This window comes from Mus pahari, chromosome 1, assembly GCF_900095145.1.
Source record: "Mus pahari chromosome 1, PAHARI_EIJ_v1.1, whole genome shotgun sequence".
Taxonomy (NCBI): Eukaryota; Metazoa; Chordata; class Mammalia; order Rodentia; family Muridae; genus Mus; species Mus pahari.
The window spans coordinates 107,590,744-107,615,558 of NC_034590.1; the positions used below are offsets into that span (position 1 = coordinate 107,590,744).

General features: G+C 46.4%; 1 protein-coding gene across 1 annotated transcript in view; it reads right to left on the reverse strand.

The window, feature by feature from the left end:
• Window positions 1-9,414: 9,414 nt before the first annotated feature.
• Window positions 9,415-24,815, reverse strand: part of Tcerg1l (transcription elongation regulator 1 like) — a 185,612-nt gene continuing 170,211 nt past the window's right edge. Inside the window, exons 10-12 of the mRNA XM_021210325.1 lie at window positions 18,653-18,742; window positions 14,005-14,123; window positions 9,415-10,294 (exon numbers count right to left, since the gene is read on the reverse strand). Coding sequence (XP_021065984.1) covers window positions 10,138-10,294; window positions 14,005-14,123; window positions 18,653-18,742 — 366 coding nt within the window. The 3' untranslated portion in view covers window positions 9,415-10,137. The remainder of the gene's footprint in view (window positions 10,295-14,004; window positions 14,124-18,652; window positions 18,743-24,815) is intronic.

Consider the following 24,815-nt stretch of genomic DNA (forward strand, 5'->3'; position numbering starts at 1 on the left):
AACTCCATCTCCATCTTACACAGTCTTGGTGTTGTGGGAGTGGAATAGAGTCAGGAGGACCCTGCAGAAGTACCTGTGGTCTCCTGTCTCAGGACAAAGAATTAGGGAAAATGTGGTTAGAAAGTCTTGAGAGCAAGAGTGGGCTAATGAGCTGAGGGAAATGATTTTAAAATGCTGGGCCATTTACACATCACCACTCTCCCATGTTTGTATGCCACAAACTTTTCTCAAGCACTCTCTGTTTTAAGAAACCCAGGTGTTGAAGGGTTTCCAGTCTTTCTCTGTCCACAGGCTTCTTTAAATATTGATCTTGATGTCTCTTTCCTCCCCTATTCTCTTGCCACACTGATTTATTAGGGTGACTGCAAAGCAGGTAGACAGATGGGTCTCAGTTAAGGCAAAGAGAGACAGGATGTAGCAGCAGGTGGAAGGGACAGTGTAGGGTGGCCTCTGAACCTGTGTCCAACTGAGCTTCTGGAATCTGTACACACACACACACACACACACACACACACACACACACACACACACACACCTACCTTCCTGGCCTTTCAGAAAAAGCTGCAAAAACCCAGAGGTAAAAACTAGAGAACAGAAGGATTTTCTAAATACACACACACACACACACACACACACACACACACACACGCACACATTCAATGTGGTCCAGACTACATTAGGCATCTGCAGTGCAGAGAAGGCATGGGCTTATGTAGTGGCTGTACTGTAGATATGGCTATTGATGAGCAGCCTCATGTCTGAAGCCCCAGCAGTGATAGGTGTCCTTGTGTGTAATACACTGGGTCTGAAGTGCTGCCCATGAGGCTGCTGAACTCAAGGACCAACCAGAGCCTTGGCTCCCAACTCTCTGGGCAGGAGGCTGGGGAAGCTCAAGGGAAGAGAGTTTTCAGACTGAGGGGAAGGGGTCTGGGCATAAGGTGAGATATTGAACAAGCAAGGCCAGGGTGAGGCCTCTAATCTAGAAGCTTCTCCACGTGTCCTCTAGCCTGGCAGGCCTACAGAATACCTGCAGGCAGGTATCTCCCATCAGGCCCTTCTGAGAGTATACATGCCTGGTACCTACCCCCTGCCACAGGAGGGTCGAGCATGAAGCCCTGTTATAGTCAAGGTCTCGAAATCTAGGGAGTTGAGAATGTGGGTGTGGTCCTGGGAGAGAAGATGAAGTGGGCGCAAAGATGTTTGCCATACACTAGAAAGCATCTGGCCTTAGATGACAGTCTATTTTCCTTCCCATTACAGCTATGCTAAAAGTATAAAAGCAGCGAATGGCAGGGTTCCCTCTCCCAAAGTCATCTGGTCACCTGTCTCCAGATGGGCTAGTTTCTGCCATGTGGCCCACCAAACCCTGCAATCAAGATCTCCCCACAAAGGGTCAACTCAGTATTTGGGGACTTTATGAGGACTGCAAGAATCCCTAAGGCAGAGTCCTTCATAGACTCTCAGGCAGAGTGGGGCAGGCACAGAGCTAACAAACCCTTATAAACTCCTATGGGAGCCATGTGAGCTGTATGATCATAGACCTGCTGCCACGAAGCTTCTGGTGGGTGCGGGGCTCATGGGGGAAAGGCACTAGGCTGGAGGAAGGTATTTAGAATATGCGTAGAGAGAACTGGTGGCCGTGGGATATACAAAGAAGGAATCTTATCCCCCAAGACAAGAGTGGGAAGCAGGGAGAGAGCTGGGCACCAAGGGCTAACCTGCACTCATGAGATCCTCTTGCCATTGTTGAGACTGTTTGGTTTTCCTAAGTCATGCCAAAGCCTATAAAAACTGTGCAAAATATGACATCTCTGTTGTTTATGCTTAATATGCTAGTGTAGAAAAAATGGCACCCTTTCTAACTCTCCCAAGCATCCTTCAAATCCTAGGGATCAGGAGAAGATTACCAGTGTTGCAGTTGGTCTTCAAAGGGTGGAGCTGGGAGAGTCAGGATGAAGTGCTGTGGGCACATCATGGCAGTGTGTCTGAGCAGGTGGCTTGAGGGCTCGGCAGAAGGCAGATGAAGCTGTTAGTCGGCTGCTCACTCACCAGAGCATTCTGTTTCCAACACAATCTCTGTTTGTGGGTTATCCCATAGAGCACCCAGAGCAAATTGTCTGCTCCAGGCTCTGACGGCAATGAGTTGGCAAAGTCATTTGATTACAAACTTTTATGTGTGGAGGACCGGAGCCTCTGGAGCAGGACAGCAGCTGTTTTCATTTGTGGTTTGCAAACTGAGGTCAGAGGAGGGTGAGAGCATTGGATGAGGTGACCAAGATGGAAGTAATTCATCATTTGAGGAAAGTGTCACCAGCATTGCAAACCCACATGCAGCGTGAATAGGCTGTCTCAGAAAACAAGCGCCTAGATGCCCGATGAACAGCGGAGTTATTACCCCACAAGCATCTCCCTTCCTGCACCTCCAACGTTTGTCAGAGCAGGAATGGACTTATGTGCCTGCTTCTGGATGGTGTTTCGTGCTGCTAGAGGATCCACTTATTCAGCCATCCAAGAGACCAGATACCTCAGAGACTGGAAGCTGGTCCTGCAGTATGGAAGGTCAGAAGCGAAGACGCTCCAGGACTGCTCCCCAAGTTAAATGTGAAATAAGCTAACAGATCATAGCTCAGAGGTGAGTTGTTCGAGGTCACTGATAAGAATAGCTGTCATCCTGTGTGAGTAAATCACAGTCCCACAGGTAGTCATGTTTCCAAAGAAAGCCAGTGGGGGTGGACGGGCAGGGTTTGGAAAAATGGAGGAGAAATGTGCAAATGTCAGCAAAGTGAATCCACTGCTATCTAAATGGCTAAAGTGGGTCATGGGGTGTGCCTGACCTCAGCTGTTGTCCATGACTACAGTACAACTATAGGATGTGTCCTCCATTCTGCTCTGTCTTGCCTGAGAGACTATGGGCATCACCTCAGGAGGCCCTTCCTCTCCTCTAGGAACAGAGGGCTGTATAGTCCTCATTAGCTCTCTAGTCTTGAGAAACTTCTTCAGAAAGGAAGTTGGAAGGGAGGGGGAAGAAAAGAGAAAGGAAAGAAAGGAGAGATGGATGAAGAGAAGGAAGGAGAGAGGAAGGGAGGGATGTTGGGAAAAAGAAAGAGGGGCAAGGAGGAAGGGAAGAAGGAAGACACAGTTGTGCATCAAGCCTAAGAGGGGTGAACTTATAGGGAGGAGAGTTCCAAGAACCCGGAGCAGCAGGGAATTCAGCACACCTGTCACACTGGGGCCAGGTATCAGGCCTTCGGCTGAGTCCCTAGCAGGAGTTCAGTGCATGTATGGATGAGGTGACCAGAGGTCTTCCAGGGGCTCACTTCTGTAGGGCAGTGGGAAAAGTCTCCCTGGAGCTGTTCCTCTCTGAGCCCTGAAGGAAGATTAGCACTACAAATGACTGACACACCAGGCAAAATAACATTCAATGCTCACTGTTATCCCAGAAGCCACACAAGGCACCAATGGAGAGACAGAGGCTCAGACAAGCAGAATTCCTAACCTGGGGTTCCTCATCAGGGATCAGAAACCACTGGCTCCTGTCTGCAGTGTGAGTCAACACTCAAGCCACTTAACATAGAGATTGGCACACTGCAGCCACTTGGGCAATCCAGTGTTACTGCCCTCACAGGACAATCCTGGGGGAGGGGGGTACTGGCCTGGGTAAAGGCTATGCTCACAGCTTTCTGGGTTTTTGCACTCCCAGCCTTTCTCCTTGTTTGTGGCCCTAGGAGGCTGAATCTTTGTCCTTGTGTTTGTACATCCTAAGTGTTCCTCAGTTCCTATCTTTCATCCATGAAAGCCCTGTGACTCCCGATACATAGCACAATCCTCTGTGTCACACACACCCACCTCAGCTGTTGGTCTCTCTATGACACTCATTACAAATAGATAGTGACATTTGCTTTGGTCTGAATTTATGCCTCTCCCAAGTTCATAAGTAAATCCACTCCTCATGATGATGGGGTAGAAGGCTCTACCATGGGAAGGTAGGGCCACCCCTGCAGTGATTTGATGCCCTGTTTTGTTGTGGATAGCCCTAGGGCTAATTATATTTGATGTTAATTCCATTCTCCTATGAGTGGTTGTGAACAAGGAATGAGTCAGCACTCAGGTGATTTCCTATACACCTGCTTCCCACCTTAATTTGTAAATTAAAGGAGAGCTGATGATTGGGCAGATAAAAGGGAAGGTGGAGCAGAAGGTGGAGGGAGAAGAAGGAGAAAAATAGTAGAGGGAGAGGACACAGAGGAGGAGGAGGAAGAAGAAGAAAAGCAGAGCAGAAGCACATGGCCTGGAGAAACTGCAAGTTCTAAGGGGTCTCATAAATGTGGAAGATGGTAGTGGAGTGGTAGAGCTGCCCAATCTAGGTGCACAGCATGTATTCATATTAACTGAGTTGTGTTTTCATTGCCCAGGCATATTTGGGTTGGATAAATTTATGCAACACTGTTCAAAGAACCCCAGAGGGCTCCTAGGTCCCTCCTGCCACAGGAGATTGCAGCAAGAGGTTTGCTCACAAGGAGAGGCTGTGGTGGCTAATCTCCATTATCAGTTTGACTAGATTTTAAGTCACCATTGAAACCCATCCATGGGTGTGTCTATTAGGATGTTTCCAGAAACATTTAAACTCTAATGAGAAACCCACTCTGCCTGTGGTGCTCTGCCTAGGCTGGGGTCCTATATTAAACAGAGAGTGAGCTGGGTTCCAGTGTTCACCTTGCTCAGCTTCCTCACTGCAGGCTGCAGATGTAATGTGAGCACCTGCTTCCAACCCCTGCCACCACACTTCCCTTCCCACCACGATAACTGTAACTTGAAATCATGCGCCCAAGCAAGCCCTTTCTTTCTGAAGGTGTTTCTGTCAGGTATTTATTTGATGATGGCTTTCACCACCTCTGCATCTATATGCTCCCAGGAAGTCCTTCACATACTCTATAGCAGCTGTGTCCCTGGGACTGATAAACGGCCTTCCAGATAGCCTTTGAGTTGTATAAAACTCATGAGATCTTTCCCTTGGTGCCTGGTCCAATTGCTGCAGAGAATACAAAAGGGATTAAGTGGAGATTCACGGGGAAACAAGGGATGGCCAGAAGGAGTCCTCAGAAACTCAGGTCCTTAGAGACTGATCCCTCAGAGAGGAGAGGTCGGGAAGGTGGTAGCTTGAAGAGCAATAGTCAAATAGTTCTGTGAGCGTGTGGTGTATGTGGGCTCTGGTTCCCAAACCTTAGAGTCTCATGAAGGGAACACAGTCTGGAACTCCTTGTGAAGTCTGTGAACAAAACTGATTTAGGCATGGGGCAAGAGCACCAAGTATGACACCTGCTTGAGAGGCATTTGCCAGTCACATTGGTGATTTTTGTACCCAGAGTCACATCATTTGAAGCAGGAGTAGACAGCCACAGGGATGCCAGTCGATATTCTGGAGACACAGCAGCTTACAGTAACTGTAGCTTTTGTTCATCTCTGGGCCTGATCTGGGTGGGCTGAGGTCTGCTCCCTGGGTGTCATCAGCCCCTCTCACAGGCTGGTGAGCTGAGTCATCTGAAGGTTCACTTCCTCCCTTATCAGATAAGGTTGCTTATCTGAACCATAACCCATAGTCTTCCCCTGTCTTAGCAGACAGTCCTTCAAGAAGACCAAGACAGGTGTCCTCAAGCCAAGATGACCTGGCTAATGGGACCACTCCCAAATTCTATGGATGGAAGATGTCAAGACCCCACCCTGGGTCAAGGGTGTAAGTAACAGGGGACATACCTGACTCTGCGTCTATATATTCTAATCTGGGTGAGAGAAAGGGAGGAGAAGCTGCTCAGTTCTCTCCTTTGAGAAGACCCATGGTCTCAGGAAGACTGCAGCCCCTTGTCTTACCTGTATCTCCAGAGCTCTCAGATTACTCTATGACCACAAGGTCATTTTTTTAATTATTTTAATTATTTATTATTATATCTAAGTATACTGTAGCTGACTTTAGACACACCAGAAGAGAGCATCAGATCTCATTACGGGTGATTGTAAGCCACCATGTGGTTGCTGGGATTTGAACTCAGGACCTTCAGAAGAGTAGTCAGTGCTCTTCCCCGCTGAGCCATCTCGCCAGCCCCCACAAGGTCATGTTTTACAGTGCAAGTTTTCAATATTGTGTATCAGAACACAGAGCCAGCAGGTGAGGGTTCAACAGATGACAGCTATTATCATCAATCCTGAGAGCCTCAGTTCATTCCCCAGGACCCACATGATGGAAGGAAAGAATGGACTCTACAAGTTTCCCTTGACAGCCACACAAGCACCAGATTAAATGGTAAATAAATGACCCACATATCAACCAACAATTGGCTGGCAAGTGTTCCACACACAGCTGTCATGCTCCATCCTCCTGTCTCTTGCCTCACTTGGTCCTCAGCGGTGGGTTCCAGGCCATTCTCACCTCATAGGACTCAAAGGCTTGAGAAGCAGAGTCCTAGCAGAGAAGGATTGTATCATATGACACAAACCTGCAAAATTTCAACAAGCTATTTGTCTCAAATTCAGCTCTCCTAAGGAGTTTGGACACGCTCATCCTTTGGTACTCACCATGGCTATTGTCCACACCTAGCTCCGTGTTACTGGTACTACCTGCTCCAGCTTAGTATCTGCAGAGAAGGTCACTGGGGCAGCCCAGCAAGGTACCAGTTTATTTTCCTGAGATATTTTGTGAATTATCTGGAGTCTCTGGCCCAGGTCATGCTTTACTGCACGGTGGGAAAAAATAGAAACAAAGCAAAGCTTAAAGGTTTTGAAATAACACAAATGAACAATGTTTTTGTCTCAAGGCATTTGTTTACAGCAGAGCATTTGAAAGAACAGCAGATGCTGAGCGAGGCCAGAGCCCTTGGAGGACCAGGCTTAAGGAATACACCATTACTGCCCATGCAGAGGCTGCTGGGACAACAGTCCACCCTGATTAGTCTATCCTTGCTATATCTGCCAATGGTTCCTTAGCTCCCCTTCTGACCACTGCTGCCCAAAGTCAAGGAGTTCCAAGGCCTTTCTTCCTGGGTGGTCACATAAGACATTCAGAATGAGCAGAGTCAGGGGTTGAGTTTCCTAAGGAACATCTGCACTAGACAGGAAGTTCTAGTGTGGACAGGGAAGGAATAACTTTCACTACCATCTGTAGGGTAGGGATACCAAAAGGGGACTGTGGGTAGAGAACTCACCAGCCTGGGCCAGAGCAGTGAGGTCAGGAGTGAGTGCAGATTCCTTGGGAATGCTTTGGGGGGAGGGAGGTGATCAAAAGGCACCCCTATGGAGATCAGGATGGCAGCCATACCACTGACCACAGCTACTTTTTGAAGTTGCATCAGCAACTGCGGCAGGAAAATGGCCTGGCCTTCCAATGCACTTGTCCTTTGGGAGTATTCGATGTCAGCTGATGGACTGACTCAGGCAGAGGATGTATTATTTATGATTATTTATTATTTAACACAGAGAGGTGACTAAGGAGTTCACCCTTTGTCACATTACTGGCATTTAGAATTATAGAGACAATGGCAGAACATAAGGGAAATAGCAAGAGGAGCCTCTGCCACAGTTCCTTGTCTTTCTGGATTGCCTTAAAAGTTGCAAAAAGTAAGCCACACCTGCAGCCCTCAAAGGAGGAAGAGGATTCAGGTGTCACTGACATGCATATTCCCATGGATTTGTAGAGCATCCTTCTCTCCCTGGGCTCATATCTGATTACCGCTGAACTCGTCTGCATCATATACATGCCCAATGATCTGTGGAGTAGATGGGCATGAATATAGAGAAGCTGTTTCTGAGTTTCTTAGAATCATAGCCATGTTTATGTGCACAAAAAATATTAGCTCTCACATGCATAGATGAAGGCCATAGCTATTTTCTTTACAGGTTGGGGGTGCCTATGAGTTATTACACCTGGACTGTGTCCCTCAGTGAGGCTGGGAACACATGGCACTCTCCACAACCTGTTGACAGAAATCCAGATGTAACTGTGTAGTGCCAATCTGTGTGTATGACTGACACACAGACACCCACTCTGCTGTCTATGACAATAGCAGTGCTGGTACCAGTGGTGATGGCACAGGTCAGGCCTGACAGCATGCAGATGGTCCTTAAACAAGCATCATTGAGAAGGCTCAATGGAGCAGTGATTACAGCAGAAACGGAACCAGAGCTAAAGTTGGGAATGGCATCAGTAGATGAAGTACTGAAGGGACAGAAATGCTAGCCTTCACCTTGTAGGCTCCCACTGTGTGACAGTTGCCCAGAGAGCTTTAGCCTGGAGTCCCCAGGACGACTAGGGAGGGAAACACAACTGATACCAGCTCTCTCTTCCCCTTCCATATCCATTCTGTTTCCACTCTTACTAGACCTGGAGGCAGCTAGGAGTGAAGGGGCCCAAAGCTTGTACTTTTCCTGTTGTCAGCAGATGACAAGGAGTCCAACTGCAAGAGAGGTATGGGTGCAGGGAGAGTGTCCCACATTAGAGGGGCAAGCCCAGACCTGGGAGTGAGTGAACTGATAGTTCTAGAGGTGCTCAGACCCATCCCTGCCCCCACTGTTTCCACTTTACAGGGCATACTTACTTACATTACACTATGCTGAGTGGGTAAGAGACATTTAAGAACTCCATTCAGGCTGCAGGTATGGTATTCTGTGCTCAAGTTACCAATCTCACTGGGCAAATGAGTTCTCTGTGGCATTTATGTGGAAATGAGAACTGCTTTTGTCGAAATGCAAAGGCCCTGAAGGATCCACCCTCTAACCCCCCCCCCNCCCCCCGCACGCCCCCAAGCCTTCACTGCTTCTCTAGCCCCTCCCCCAAAGGCTCAGAAGACACCATCTCCTAGTGGCAGCAACACCCCTACCCTGACACCTTGCCTAGGTGGATTGGAATAGAGTTTTCCCAATGAGACAGAGACACATGAGTGGTTCTCCTAGGCTCTGGGGTGAAATTTCACCAAGTTTTTATGAGCATGACCATACTTGACTTATCTGCCTCTCACCAAGTCAAGTTGTACTGCAGCCATGGCCAAAGGCCTCTGTTCAGATAGGGAATAGCTGTTCCCACCAGATCTGCCTTTAGTATCTGGACCTAGACCTTATAACCCCAGGCACCCGTGGTATTAGCAATTCTTTCTCTAAAAAGTCCTGTTAAAGTCACAGGGTGGTCTCCAGTTACGACTGTTCACTGGCACGTTGACTTGGCACCAGTCCCTCCAAAGCCTTACTGGATAGCTTATCATCTTTGAGGTCAGGGCCAGTTAGGCTATAGATCCACTGCTATAGGGATATGTTCCAGTATCCTGACACGGCATGACATGCACTTACCTCCATCTGCAATCTTTTGACATTTGAAGTCTTTATTTGATTCATTTTTGCTGTCTAAGACAGTGAGGCGTGCCTCAGTCAGAAAACATGCTGGTTTAAAATATTTATTGGTTAAAAAAAATTTAAAATTTTTATACAAAGATGATGAGAAAAATCTCATGCAAACTCTGGGCATACAATAAAAATAACTCAAAGAGTAATATGATGATTTTGTACAAAATTATTCTTCTTAGGAAGGACCTCTGACAGCCAGCATGGCTCCGTTCTCCTGACTGGGATACACCTTCAGAGAAGACAGTCACTCACTCTTAGTCACCTGCAGGTGATCACGATTCACAAGGGTGTCGAATGTCTGGTTGTCACTGTAATGAATAATGGAACCCATTTCTACTACTCAGGAAACAAGGGGCCTTGATCTAGGAACACCACGGGAGGTCTGCACAAAAAGGGGGTGATTCACAAAAATCTCGGGAAGTTCTAGACAGTCCTTTGGAGTGGAGGCAACACCTCGAGATGATTATCCGCATTTCCTGCTGCTGCTTTGCCACAAACCTGCGGTGGGTTTATAATTTGTGTATATTACAAGTAATTTGCATAATTAAAACACTTAAAGACTCGACATCTCATGGCAATTAGAAATGCATCAAACTGGGAACAATGTACAAAAGAGGGAGCTTCAATATGAAACAGTAATCCTCAGAACCTCCAGCACCCCGGCTGCCTGGAACAGGCAGAGCAGCCGGCCACTGCCACCTAAGTTCCCCCAAGCGCACACTCAGCTGCCTGCCGTCATATTGTGTTTGCCCAGACTCATCTCATCTTCCGGAGCCTTAGTCTGTTTTCCTTGTCCCGTTTTTTAAGGATAAGTATGAACTGGTTGAAAAAGTGCTCCTGATCCTTTCGCTTCTGAACAAGACGAAACCTCTGATCCCGGCCGTGTTTCTCTGCAAACTCTTTAAATGTGGTCCTGAAAGATAAAGAAAGACATTTCTGCGACATCTTCCCAGAGAATGAGTCCTGTTTTACCTCAGCATGACAAGCAAGCTCCCAGGGGCAAGACCTCTACAGGCTAATGGGCTTTGAGGACCTGGGTCCTGCAGGGCTGTGACCTGACTTGACTTACACATCTCTGATCTCAGGAGGCCTACCTCTGATGCTGCTGTAGCCACAAAAGCTTCTGCTCTCGCTGAGCCTCCTCCTGCTACAGAGCTCCATGTATACTGGAGCTATGCAGCAAAGAAACCCTTCCCTCTGTCTTCCCCTAGTTGGTACCCACTCTTTCTTGGGAGCCCTGGTCTGTTTTGGGAATCTAGTGTCCTCTAGAGACCCAGAGAGTTCTGAGGCAGTCTTTTGGGTCCCTTAACATGGAATTTAACTAGACCCTCCTGAACTGGGGTAGAGCCACCACTGTCAGCTTGGCTCTTTAGTCTCTGATGACATTGAGAGTCTAACCATGGCTGGCAGGTAGGGAGTTCTTGGTTCTCCCTGCAGAAAACCTCCTGTTGCTAAACCAGGGATCTTCTGGAAGAAACCATAGAGCCCACCGCTACCTGATTGTGAAGACAGCCCTATCAATCCTAGGAGCTAAGGGGTCAGAATAGTGCAAGGTCTTTGGAGCAACACCAGAACCTTGAGAGGCAGTGGTCCTGACCTGCCCAGATCCCACACGGAGCTTCCAGGAATGTCAGCTATGGAGTGGCCCAGAGCCCAGGAACTGGCACTAGCCAAACAGCCTTCCTCCCAGTCGCAGCTTTGCTGTGCCTGTCACCAGGAGTCCCCATTGTGGAGGATGGTTGGCTCTGAGCACTCAGTGTGCATAGGAAATCACTCTTCACTCAGGAAACCCCCGTTATTCTTGCTCATTAGCTTTATAGAGTTTACATTTCCTCCACACAGCCAATTACATTGTTAAATTATTGCAGCTTAGAGCGTTTCATGGACAAATGACAAGCGTATACGGACATGGTGGTTAAAAGGGTGGCCCTAGGATTGGGTTCCTCATCGTCCTCTTTCTTTCTGCATCCAGCTACCCGCTGCCTGCTCTACCTACAGGGGCATTTCCTTGATGGGTCCTCTGAAGAGAAAGCTTCTTCCTCTGGTTTCCCTCCTCTTCACTTCTGTCCATCCTTCTCCGTCTCCTCAGTCCTGCTTCTTCCTCTGGTTTCCCTCCTCTTCACTTCTGTCCATCCTTCTCCGTCTCCTCAGCCTGCTTCCTCCTCTGATTGTTGCAGCTATGGCTAGCATTGCACTTCTCTTAAGGCTTCTTCAAGGTTGACAGGCAATGCTGCTCCCACCCAGATCACATTTGGAGCATCTCTTCAGAGAAGAATCATGGAGGAGGAGGAAAAATGACAGCCCAGTGTGCCTCAGCCACGTAGAGGGTTGGATCTGGCTTTCTGCTGGCTCCGGGGAGCTCAAGAAGTCACTGAAGTGACTGCCATGCACCTGTGGCCACACCCTGATGAACAAAGATGGTACCAGCATTCACTGTGCATCCCAAAGTGTCTCTATCCCAGCAGAGAGGTATGTGCACTAGGCTATAAGACTGGTCCATGGATACTGTTCTCACGTGTTCTCAGGAAGGACCTGAGACAGATCACCAGGGTCAGCTGGGACAACAACCAAGAGAACTAGAGACTGGAGAAGCTACTGCTGTAAACACCCTAAGGAGCCTGAGCTAACGCCACCATCTTACCCCAAGATCTAGCTGTCTACATCTTGGGAGGGCAAGGTGAGGGAGGAGAGAAGAAACTTCCAAGGGCAGATCTATCTACATTTAAGATTATAAACAGCTTTGTAATTATGAAAGTAATACATGCCAAGGATGTTTTTTATACTATTTTAATATGTTCCACTATAGTAAGCATTTTACTGTCTGCGTGTTTCCTGTAAGTCACACTGTATCCCTTAAACACACAGTAACATTTGCCTACAGCACAGCTGAAGAAGAAATCTAATATTAAATAGGGATGTGTTTAAGCCTATTTGATTTCTCTTACTCATGGTCTATGGTGTGTATGGGGGTGTGGGGTATGGTAGGGGTGTATGTGTGGTGTGTGTATATAATGAGGTATATGTGTAACAAGGAATAAGTGGTGGTATGTATGATGTGTGTAAATGTTCATTGTGGGATTTGTGAATATGTAATGTGTGTGCAGTGGGGTATTTGTGTAATGGATCTATGTATGTGTGGTAGATTCTGTGGGTGGTATATGTAATATGGAGGTACATGATGGAATGAGATGTGTGTATATATGTGTGTTGTGGCATTATGGTATGTGTGTCTGTGTGGTGTGTGTATGTTGGGATGTATATGTGATGCATATATAATAGGATTTATGATATGTGTGTGTAATGAGAAATAAATTATATATATATACATATATATATATATATATATATATATATATATATATATATATGTTTGTTGAGGGCTGTATGAGTATGTGATGTGTATGGTGGTGGTGGTATGTGTATATGCGCATGCATGCACACTGTGAGGTATGGTGTGTGTGCATGATGAGAGATGTGTTTGACATGTAAGGTGTATATATAATGTATGTAATGGGTATGTATTTTTGAGTTCTATGTGAGATTTTTCTTCAGCTTACTCAGTTCAAGCTATATCCCCCCCCCCCCATCTTCAGTCTTGTCTGTGGAACTTCAGTCTTGTCACTAGCATCTTACCAATAAGTAGCAAGGATGCCTATGCTGGTCAAGGAGTAAGGGCCATATGGCAGGACCATGTGTTGTCTCTTTTGTCACTTTTTGAGGTCAGTATGATTGCTTCCATTCAGAGGGGATCATAAAAACACAGGGACATCCAGTACCTTATCCCTGGGCCAGGCCACACCAGAACTTAAACAATGTTTCAGAGCCAGCTCCTAACTCCTCACTTCTGCCTCCCTCTCATGGCCACTCCTAGGTAGATAAGGAGGTCAGAGCTGGGCCCAGTACTCAAAGCTCTTTGACTGGAGGCCACTTTTTCAGATGACCAGGCACACGTTTTGTTTTTCCTTAGCATTTCCTGAGGTTCGAGCCATACACACTTGTTCTAATTCAGAAAGTCTTCCAGTTAGGAAGAGTGATTTGTGGAGCGTTATGCAGCCAGTATTAGCTGTGCACTCAATTATGGACCAAACACACCAGAGACCACACTACGGAAACCCAAGTCTTCACAGAAAGGACTCTGAATATAATATTAATATACACTCTGAATATAATACTAATATACACTCTGTATAATAATATACACTCTATCATTTAAAATAAAAATAGATAGGCTGGAGAGTTGTCGCCACAGTTAAGAGTGCTTACTATCTAAGCATAAGGACTTGTGTTTGGGTCCTATGTAGTAAACCAAATGTGGCCCTGCTCACTCCTATAATCTGCCCCTGAGAAGACAAAGGCATGAGGATCATTAGATTGCAGTCAGGCTTTTGCTGACCTTTTGAACTCTGTAGCAGAAACGCAATCACTACGGTGGATTTACCTAGTATATCATACTGTCTGCCAGACTGAGAAGTACCAGGTTCCCAAAGGGCTTCTGTAGCTAATAGGTCTTTCCCGTAAATATTTCAACGTCTTTGAAATGTTGTTATATATAATGAAGTAAGTTCTGCAATAATGACACATTTCTAGACCCAGAAAATACCTGGTATGTGTCTCCCTTCATACCTGGGTGATACTTTAGATTCTTCTAGAAGTTTCTTGAATTCTTCTTTGGCTAGCAGCAATTTACTTTTCCTTTCCTTGTATTCTTCTTTGATTCTTGTCTTGACAAACTGCTCGAATATCTTAAAACAAATGCACAGAAGAAAGTCATCATGAAGCTGAATATTAGAAATTAAACCTTGTTGGCCAAAGACAGCACAGAAGTCCGGCATCTGAAGCAGGAGGTTCTTTGTCATGGCTACAGGATCTGTAAGCAAAGCTCCCCTGCCCACAAAACTGAGACCTCTCAGTAACACAGCCTTGGATGGCCCAGTGTGCTCCCTCCACACAGGCAGCACTTCCAGGATAATCCTTAATCAACCTAGCTCAGGGACTTGAAGTGGATTTGGAAAGCTCTGTTGTGCTCTGGAAGCTAGGAGCCCCTCTGTCTGCACTTTACCCCTGCAGTTTGAGCTCTGAATGTTCGTAGGACACATGACCTACCTGCACTCACATCATTGTTAAAGCATCCACAAGAGACTTAATCTGCTATACTGACATCTATGGTTCTGTAATCGGCCTCTGAATCTCTAAAAAAACCGGCATGAACTTGTAGACATAAAGAACTCTGGCATCTCTGTGTCCCACACTCTAGTTTCCAGGAAACCTCTTGTCTACATGTGGGACCCAGGGACATGAAGAAGGTTCAGGATGCACGAGGGGGCCTCTCTCAAGAATGTCAAGTAGTATCTAGACTGTACCAATCATCAGGATAGAAATTGCAAAGGAGGAAACCTGACCCAAAGTGTATTTTGAATAACCAAATGGGCATGAAAATACTGACTGGTGTGCAATGCGTACTCAGCACTCCAGGGCAGGCTGTTTTCTCTTGGAAACCAGGTACTGCACAGGACTATGGAACCTCCCTTCGCTGCTTCCTATAGAATGTTCTCGCATTGCTGTTGCTTGTTTCCCTTGTTTGACACAGGGTGTCACACATACTAGGCTGGCTCTGAACATGCCATGAGCTTCTGCTCCTCCTGCCACCACCTCCTGAGTGTGACGACTGCAAGTGTATGCCACTGTGTCTGGCTTATGCCGTGCTAGGGATGTCATCCAGGACGTCATGCTTTCTGGGCAAGCATTCTGTCAACTGAGTTACATGCACAGCCTCAATGCTCTCCCTTTGTCAGAGGGAGGAAGGCTCTACCATTAGAAAACTTGTTACTTGAAGACCATAAAGTCAAGGAAGAAGGACAAAGCTGTTCTAATCATAATGTTATCCATGCATCCAGAACACTAAAAACATAAACAGAAGATCATTTAAATATTTATATAAACATAAACAAAACATCAATTAAAAACTTACATGCTTTTTCACTGGTAAAGTCCATAATGACTGTGTATCAATCCACACAGATCTGAGAGGTATTGACTGGTCCCCAGCAGCCCTGCCAGGGAGTGGTGGGGGAAGGGGAAGTGATGGCTCACTCAAAACCACCATTGTCTCTATCCAGTGCTATCTTACTGTTTCATATCTTTCTGTTTTGTTTCTGATATTTGAAGAGGGGGCCTTAATATGTTGTACTTGGTGGCCTGGACCTCTTGATCCCTTTGCTTCAGCTTCCTGATGCCCTTGTCTCCGATCTCTTCTTTAATAGTGAACCTCTTACAAGATGTTATGCAGGGAAGAGTACTTGCCTCCAGAGACCTCAGCAGTGCTAAAGGGAAATATTCACGACTACAGCTTAAATTTTGACCGTGTGCACACACATTTAAGTAAGAATATGATTGGGTTATTTTACCTTCAAGGCAAATAGTGAAGTGTGCTCTCCAGCAGTCCTCTAATTTAAACAGAGAGAAGAAGCAAATGCAGGGCTGTTAGCCAAATAAAGGCGAGTGGTTCCATCATCAGCTAAGTTTTGCTCTATTAATTTTAAATGTGGGCAGAAAGGCTGGCTGGCTTTGGGGTCAGAGCATATGAGAAATGCCCCATCTACCTCCCTGCCTAGGACCGTTTATCCACCTAATCAAATTATTTCCCTTTCTCTCTCCTTTTTCTGCATTGCTTTATGTAAGCTGCCATAACTCAACGTAGCAGGTATATTTCCCCTCTAACAAATTACACCAGTTTTACCCAAATTGGAGCACGACTTTTTAAAAGAGAGCACTGGCCGTTATCTCGTTTTCTGTGGGCTCTGGTGTAATAAAATGAAACACTTCTCGTTACCATAGAAACTGGACTGATTAGCGCTCCCAGGGCCTGGCTCTCTGTTTAGGTTCACTCCATCTCCTTTGCAGCCTGGATAGCTTCACACCAGGAGTCTTAGCTTTCCCTTGTGAAAACGCTGCCATGGGAGGGCTCTGCAGATTCTGTCAGATGCTTGCTCTCCACTCCATTTGTAATCTGGACTGTGCTTTCTGAGAGAGGCCTCAGGCACTGCTCCTTCTCTCATGCTGTTGCTGTGCCACTCATACAACTGCAGCAAGGATGAGCATTGGACCAGGATGTTCTCTGGAGGACCTGCTTCATGAAGAGCACGAGGCTGGCTCCCTTCCCACCGCAGCACATTACAATAGAACTGACATCTCCCTTGGTGATTTCACAGGGACATCTGAAATTTTTTGACTAAACAGTGAACTCTTGGTGTAAGATGTTTCAAGATGCAGAAGAATGTGCCCAGGCAAGTGTTGACTACCCAACCAAGGACAATCACAACAGCCCTCTCAGGCTGTCACCTGTCCCCTCTAACCAGGGTCCCTGGCAGCCCAGTCTCTCCAGTTTCCTGGGCTGATCTGATACAGTAGGTCCTGCCCATAGACACCAGAAAGTGGATGATGGTTAGTAATGCCCAGTCCATGAACCAGCTCCTTCCTACCTGGGTCCTTGCTCTCTTAGACCTGTTAAGAGATGTAACTTAAGCATCAAACTGAAGTTGTTGCGAGACCTCATACTAAACAGGGCTTTTCTTCTAGCTTCTTCTAAAATAATGCTAGTCTCTAAAACATAACAATGACATGCGGAAAACAACTGGTCACATACCAAAAAGAAAGCAAAAACACCTCCCAAACAAAAATGACTATTTGCTAAAGCACAGCCTATATATTTATTTATAGGATGGCTTAACACATTAACTGTTTCTAATGACTCTTCACACACAAGGCGAGCCTGCCTTAGGAGCTCACAGCATCTTATGGTGTAGATGAGCTTTCTTTCCTGCAAAGAACAATGGAACTTTTCGCTTTTTAATAATGCAACAAAAATGGTGAAATCGCATCAATTATTAAAATCTACAGTTTTCTTTAGGTATAGAAGAATGCACATGTAGCCCAAACTCAGCCCACTGCAATGTGGGCTTAGTGTCCTCCTAGAAGCTCCATGAAAAGAATCCGTTCCACATTTATGAAAGACAAAGTTGGAGATTCTAGGTGGGTAGTTAAGATAATCCTTGGCTTCCCAGCCCCACACCCAGCCTGACAGAGGAAGAGGTTTTAGTTAAGGAGTAGGAGAGATGAAGTGTCCCTAGCTGGCTGAGACCGCTTGGGGGCTACAGGCCAGGCCACAGAGGTATAGGAAGCCCTACATTAGGCTGGTCTTAGCAGACTTACAGCTGATATTTTAAAATTAATAGCTAACAGTCCTCTTTCTCTTCTTTAGGTACTATTTTTTTTTTATGGCACTTTACAGATTTATAGAAAATGTCGAATATTGCGGAAAGGTCTCATACCCGTTTCCACGTGCGTTTTTTAATTAATTATTTTATTTATTTACATTCCAAATGCTGCCTCTCCTAGTCCGTCCTCCCAGAGTTCTTCACCCCATCCCTCATCCTTGTCTCAGTGTCTGCTTATAGCCAGCGACAGACTCAATCTAAAGCTTCACTCTCTTATGACTTCTCCTGATCTTGCTAAGATTCTGCAGGCTCACACATCAGTAGGTTCCTGGAGATCCTTAAGGACAATCCCTCCCCTCTGCTAACTCTGAAGCTCCTCCCATCTTTGCAGTTGCTTCATGAGGTTCAGGGCAGGGGAGTGACAGGGCTGCAAGAGGAGTCTGGTCAGCTCAGTGACTACAAGTATAGCACTGTGACCTTAAAGCTCCTACCTGCATTTGGCTCCTCAGTCCCAGCTAAGGAGTAGTGTCCTCAGCCCCTCCCAGGCTACCTCCAGCATAGCCTCCTGCCTCCCCGTCATCCCCCTGTCTATATAACCTGGAAAGGCAGAGCCGGCTCTGTGAACTTCTTCACACATAAGCCTGAGCAGATCCCTGGCACGCCGTTCTTCTGAGGAGCCTGGTGGTACCCACTGCAGCCCAGCCCTGACCTTGTCGGGCACCTGCACCTGTTTGCTAGAATAGTATCATTTACTTCCTTTGACTCTGGTCTCTGGCCACTCCTGGTTTTCCTATGACAGCATAGCACTTTAGGTAGAATGGCATGATCAACACACTGAGTGCCACATTTGGGATGGGATTGATGCTCCAAGCTTTGCGATTTGATCTTAGAGTCCTTCCCTGCAGAGATCACAACCAGACAGCCGAACAGAACGGCTCCAGGCATGAGACTCTCCTGTACCTCCAACTTCACGCCCAAGCTCTCAGACTGGCAGCAGACCTAGCTTGCAGCCTTTCAGCTCTGTCTCTAGTTGCCGTCTTACCTGGCTCCAGCATTACCTGTTTTCGTTCCTCAGAGTTTAGCAGGAGATATCGTGGGTCAAACACAATTTTATGCAATTCTTTCTCCCAAGTAGAAAACGCTGACACCTGGAGAAAGATATTCAATAGAGCTGCTGTTAGCATCCGATTCTGAGGTTGGAGTGTACTGAAATGATCAACAGGGTGTTTTGGGTTTTGGTTTTGACTTTTTAGGCAGCATTAAGGTACAGTGGATTCAGGGAGGTGCCTTGTATAAGTATGTGGGATACATCAAACACACATGAACATTAATATGAAAAATATGAGGAAATTAAATTTCCAGATATATGGCACTTCTATTTTTTCTGGCACCTTCCAGGACATCTTCCCATGATCCATGCTGCCTGCAGGATGGTAAGGGGGTATTTCAACATCATATCTTGAATGCTGAGTGGATTCTTATAGATGTTCTCAGAGCCCTGCAGGCCAGGCCACAGAGGTGTAGAAAGCCCTGCAATAGGCTGGTCTTAGCAGACTTTCAGCTGATATTTTAAAATTAATAGCTAACAGTCTTCTTTCTATTCTTTAGGTAGGTTATATGTTGTGGCACTTTATAGATTTATAGAAAATGTTGAAGAATATTGCAGAAAGGTCTTATACCCTCTTCCATGTGTCTTTTTAAAAATTAATTATTTTATTTATTTACATTTGAAATGTTGCCTCTCTCCTGGTCCCCCCCTCCAGAGTTCTTCACCCCATCCCTTTTGCCTCTTAAGAGGGTGTTCCCTCTCCATAGCCCCACATCTCCCCAAGTATCTTTTATCATTGAAATCTAATATCAGTGAGCTTGGTATGGTACCATAAAAAATTACCCCACTATTTTGAATAAATCCCCCTGATTATTTGGATTTTCTTAATTGCTTAATTACTTCATTTCTTTACATCCCAAATATTACCCCCTCCCACTACCCCCTCAAAGAGTTCTTCCCCCATCTTCCCTCCCTTTTACCTCTGAGAGGGAGGCCCTCTAGATATCCCCCTCCCCTACCCTGGGACATCTAGTCTCTACAGGATTAGGCATATCCTATCCCACTGAGGCCAGGCAAGGAAGCTCTCTGCTATAAGTGTGCCTGGGCCTCAGATCAGCCTGTGTATGCTCTTTAGTTAGTGGCTCAGTCTTTGGAGGCCCCAGGCGTCCAGGTTAGTCGATGCTCTTGGTCTTCCCATGGGGTTGTCATCACCTTTAATCCTTCCCTTAATTCTCTCATAGGGGTCCCAGACCTCCATTCAGTGCTTGGCTGTATCTGCATCTGTCTCAGTCAGCTGCTGAGTAGAGTCTGTCCAGCCATGGCTCCTGCCATACATGTCCTTTTGGGTCTGGGTTACCTCACTCAGGATGACATTTTCTAGTCCCATCCATCTATCTCAATTTTTTTTTTCTGATCTAGAATTTCATGGTACATGGAGTCTCATGTCTGCTAAGGTACCTCTACACTAGGTCATTTTCCCAGAGTCTCCTTGTTTCTGATTACCTTGGTCCTTGGCAGATGTGTTGCTCTGGCTTTTTATAGAACTCCTTCAGCATGGAGGATGACCACAGAGCCAACATGTCACTTCAGTACATCATTTCCTGAGTCTGCACCATCCTTGTGGTTCATTAATGATGGGGACTTAGGACCCAGGCTGAGACACATGCCCAGTGTCCCTTGGACAGGTAGGTCATTTCTATATACTTCAAATACTACATTTTGGCAGAAGCCATGTGCACCTCCCATATAGGAGGTCATATTCTGCCTCTATGGGTGATTTGGAATCCTTCTGGTAGAATATCCTTCCATCTTTCACAGTGACTTCTTTATTTTGCCCTTTCTTTTATAGCTGTGAGGACATGTCAATATATGTTCATCTCCTCAGTAAGTATCCTGCGCTACCTCATTTTTGTTGCTGCCCAACTATCTCAAATCCAGTTCTCTAGAAGTCTGTGGTTGGGCCCCAGTCTCTACATCTCTGCTGAGTTCATATCCTGCCTCACTTGCTGGCTTTTCCAGGGCTCCAGGTTCCTCTGTACATGGTGGGCCTTAGCCCTCCAATTAGCTGACTTCTCTGAAGCCCTGGTTTTCTTAATGAGAGGACAGAAATAGAAGCCAACATCTCGGCATCGGCATGCCACCCCTGAGAAGCTCTTGCCTCCAGATTCTCAGCTGATAAACAAGGGAACGTTTAAGTCATTTAAAAATAATTTGTTCATTTAAAAACATTGACTTAATATCGACTCTGCCTTGGCCCCATGCTGTGTGCTAAGAATGAAGAGAAAATAAATCAAGACCCTGGTATGAAAAGAGTCCCTGGTCTTGTGTAACACAGGTGATGGGAACTAAGAGGTTCTCAAGGACCATTCTGAAATAAGGATACTCACCCAGGCTTAGGGAAGGACTTAGAAGGATGCTCTAGAATGCGCTGTGCATTGTTGTAAAGGCTAGCATTCATGAGCTCTAGAGAAGGTGGGGATTAGAGGGACTGTACAGGCCTAGGGTGAAAGCTCATGAGAGGCTGGGAAGAAGTAGACACACAGATGTTCATGCAGGGGCCTCTGACATGGGTAGAGCCAGGATGTTATCCTGAGGGCAAAGATCAGATCTGATGTATATTTGGAAAAATCATAAGGATATAATGGGGGATGGGACATTGGGCAGGAAGGGAGGGAAACTAACCAAGTTAACAAGACAAAATGCACTCATGTTTCAGTTCATGTCTCATGTTTGAGCACGTGTTCTGCAGTTCACGGAGCTTGTTTGGGACACTGTGGAGGCTTTCAGAGATACTGCCTAGTTGGAGAAAGTAGGTGGCCAGGGGACGCCTTTAAATGGCATATACAACCTGCTTCCTGCTTTGTTTGCAGCTCCATAGTAGTATGAATGGTTGTAGAACCCTGTCACTGTGGACTGAGCTGCTCTGCCATGGACAGACAGAAGGGACTAAAGCGCCCTGAAACCATAAGCCAGGGTAAACTGTTCTCCTGTAAGGACTGTGGTCACAGTGACACAAAGGTTGCTAATCCACACTCTTAGGATATCCCCGGGTGAGGACCTGCTTCAACCAACAACATAAGTGTGATGTACATCATACCAGAGAGGTTTTCTTAATAAATAATTCTATCTTTAATAATAAAAATTCTTGTTGTATATCCCACAAACTCTTTCACTGGTGAGGTGGTCTATGTCCACATAGATGCTTTGTGACTGAGCACATGGCACACTGTTGATGCCATATGGAGCAGAGGTTCTCTGGGAAAGTGACTCCCATGGGTGTATCTAGAGCAGTGATGGATAGAGCTGTGGCCAGACTCATCCAGCTGAGCCAGATAGGCACATTCTACTGTGCTGAGCACCTGTGAAGGGTCCTTCAGAGAGGTCTGAGGGTGGCTATCAAATAGGTCACACACCCAACTGTGACAGACTGTGTAGATTTTGGAAGATATAAGGGGTATAAGAAGGGGGTATAAAAACACATGTATACAGCTTCTCAGAGAAGCTTGTCAACCATTAAGGAGGCAAAAATGTCACTCATATCCTGGCTACAATTTACAGTGATAAACCAACCCAGTCATCTCGCCCATGGCCATGATAGGCCCCATGTGCAGGGCCACGCTGGCATGCTGCCTATTCTGTAGGTCCAGAGACCCATGCCACTCACTGCTGCTTTTCCTGACAGTGTCATCACCCTCTGTCACCTGACACTTCTTTGATTATCTAGCATTTGGTTTGATTTGATTTGATCTCAGATGATTGGATTCTTCAGTAATGTTCAGGCTACCTGCTGCACTGTTTCCCCTGCATCTCTCTGTGACATATGTTCTCAGTCCTCTCTGTAGCCACACTTTGTGACCACTGTCACATGTCCTGATATACATAGGACAAGAGCATGTCCATCCACTATCTAGGTGAGCCGCTGCTGCCCATGTCAGTGGGACCATCTCAGTGCTTCTAGCCCAAGCCCCCATTCTTTACTTAATCCAATGTTCAGGGTCATCTGCCATCATCAGAATCCTGAGAGTGTAGACAGTGTTCTTCAAGAAGCAGTGAGTGGTTCCTTTTCTACTTTTAGCATTTCCTCCTAGAGTCACCAGTTGGGTTCTCTGAACTTGACCTCTGCTGACTGAGTTCTAAGCTATCTCACCACTTCCATACTGGGGGAAACTGGGGTTGTTTATCCTGAACCCAGGCTCTGAGAGGGAGCCACAAGGCTAGAAGTGACTGGAGAAGGAGTGTGATATCCTGATAAATACAGGTTGAAGCCTGTGTTGAGGAATAATCTCCCAGGCAATGGCTGGCTAGTATGAGGGTCCTGAGGCTGCAGAGCCCATGTAGTACTGTGTCTTGAAGAGCTAGTGTTGGATATGACGTGGGCATGGGAAATCTCCCATGCAGGAGGAACAGGTGGCCTGTTTGGAGCTCCAGGAACTTGAATTTTCATATTATTGAGATATCCATTGGTCAACATGTGAGAACAACCCTGTAGAGAAATCCAGAAATATTTCGCAGATGGAGTAGCAAGCCAGCAACTTTGGCTTGCAGCATCTGGTGATGGTCACCTGGTGTGTCTGGATGAAGAATGTCATCTCCAAGTAGTTCCCCATCCCCATCATCATTGGCTCCACCCACAGCCTAAACCTTTATCAGTAACTCTCCATGTGAATGCCGAGTTCATCTCCTCTTCAGCTGGGTACCCAGCAACCTCCTGGTCTGATGCTACATCCCTTCTCAGTTCTAATGTGGCTGCCCTCTAGAAAGTCTGTCTGTGACCTGCTTCTTCTGTGAGCCCCATGTACCCCTGAGCATCATCTGTAAAGGACAAGTTCCCTTCATGGTATGCCAAGTCCTGGTGGCTGCCTAGCTCCCCATTCTGTAGATGATTAGGGAAGCCCCATCAGACCTTGAGGCAGTGATGGAGGAGCTATATGCATGGAAAAGGACTGGCATCTGGGAGGGGCACATTTACAAAGCACAGCTAGAGTAAACCATTCCACCTCAGTCCCAGCACTGACCAAGCCTCTCCAGAAACTGAGGAAATCAGATTTTGTGCTTCTCCCGGGGATGATTCAGCTCTGAGACAAATGGCTTTCATTTAAACAAAATGATCAGGCCTGTTCAAAGACGGCCAAAAGTGCAAGGACATGGGTCCTGTCAGGCACTGACAGTCCCTGGCCATCTGGGGTTATTATTGTGGGTCAGACCTGAGCAGGCGTGTGGGAGTGACCAGAGTTGTTATTAGCCACCCTGTCGTAGCAAGCTGAATATTCCCTTCATCCTCCTAGCTAAAGACCTTGTAGTTTCTGATCCTTGAATTACATAGAATCTGGAGATCCCAAATGCTCGGGGTGGGGGTGGGGGGCGCAGGGGAGAGGAAGTGCTGATACTCGAGTGGTGGCTGTATGATAAATTCCAGCCCCAAAGAAACTGGGTATTGGCAGGGTGCAGAATCCAGGCACTAATAGTCATGGTGCCTCCACTGGGGTGCTGTCATTCATCCCTGCAGTGCCCGATCTACAGTATCTATCCATGTGATCACACTGCCCCTCTGGCATAGTCAGGCTTCAAGCCTGTGGGCTTTGATATCATTGACTACAACTGACAGCTGGCCTGGCACTCAGGAGCTGGGGTCTCTTCATATAGTTGATTGCCATCTCCAACACAAACCCAGTTACTTCTGACACTAATGTTTTTCACCAAATTTGATTACCAAGCACTGTATTGTCTCTCTTGATTCCCTGGTATATTGAGATGACTGCCTTAAATCTGGACTTCAACTACTTAGCCAATTAGAAATGACTTCTCCTTCATTAGCTACGAAGTGCCCTCAGAGGAAGTGATCTGACTCTAGGACACTCGACTCCTGACAGCACCATGGACCTCCAAAGCAAGGCCTGCCTAGGTCACAGTCTCCAGAAGAGTCTGTCCCTTCCTTCAGCTCCAGGCCCATGGACACAGGTAAAGGCAGTTGTTCAGTGCTCCTTCCTAGACTCTAATGCAATGAATAAAGTTTCTATTCAATGTAGTGATATGGTCAAAATTATTCTATGTTGGTTAAAACACACAGGAAAAACAGACAGGTATGTAGAGTGACTGGTTGCTATAGCTGCCGAGAGACCCCTGGATCTCTTGGTCATGGGCGTATCCCCCAACTCTCCAAGCCTTTTCTCAGT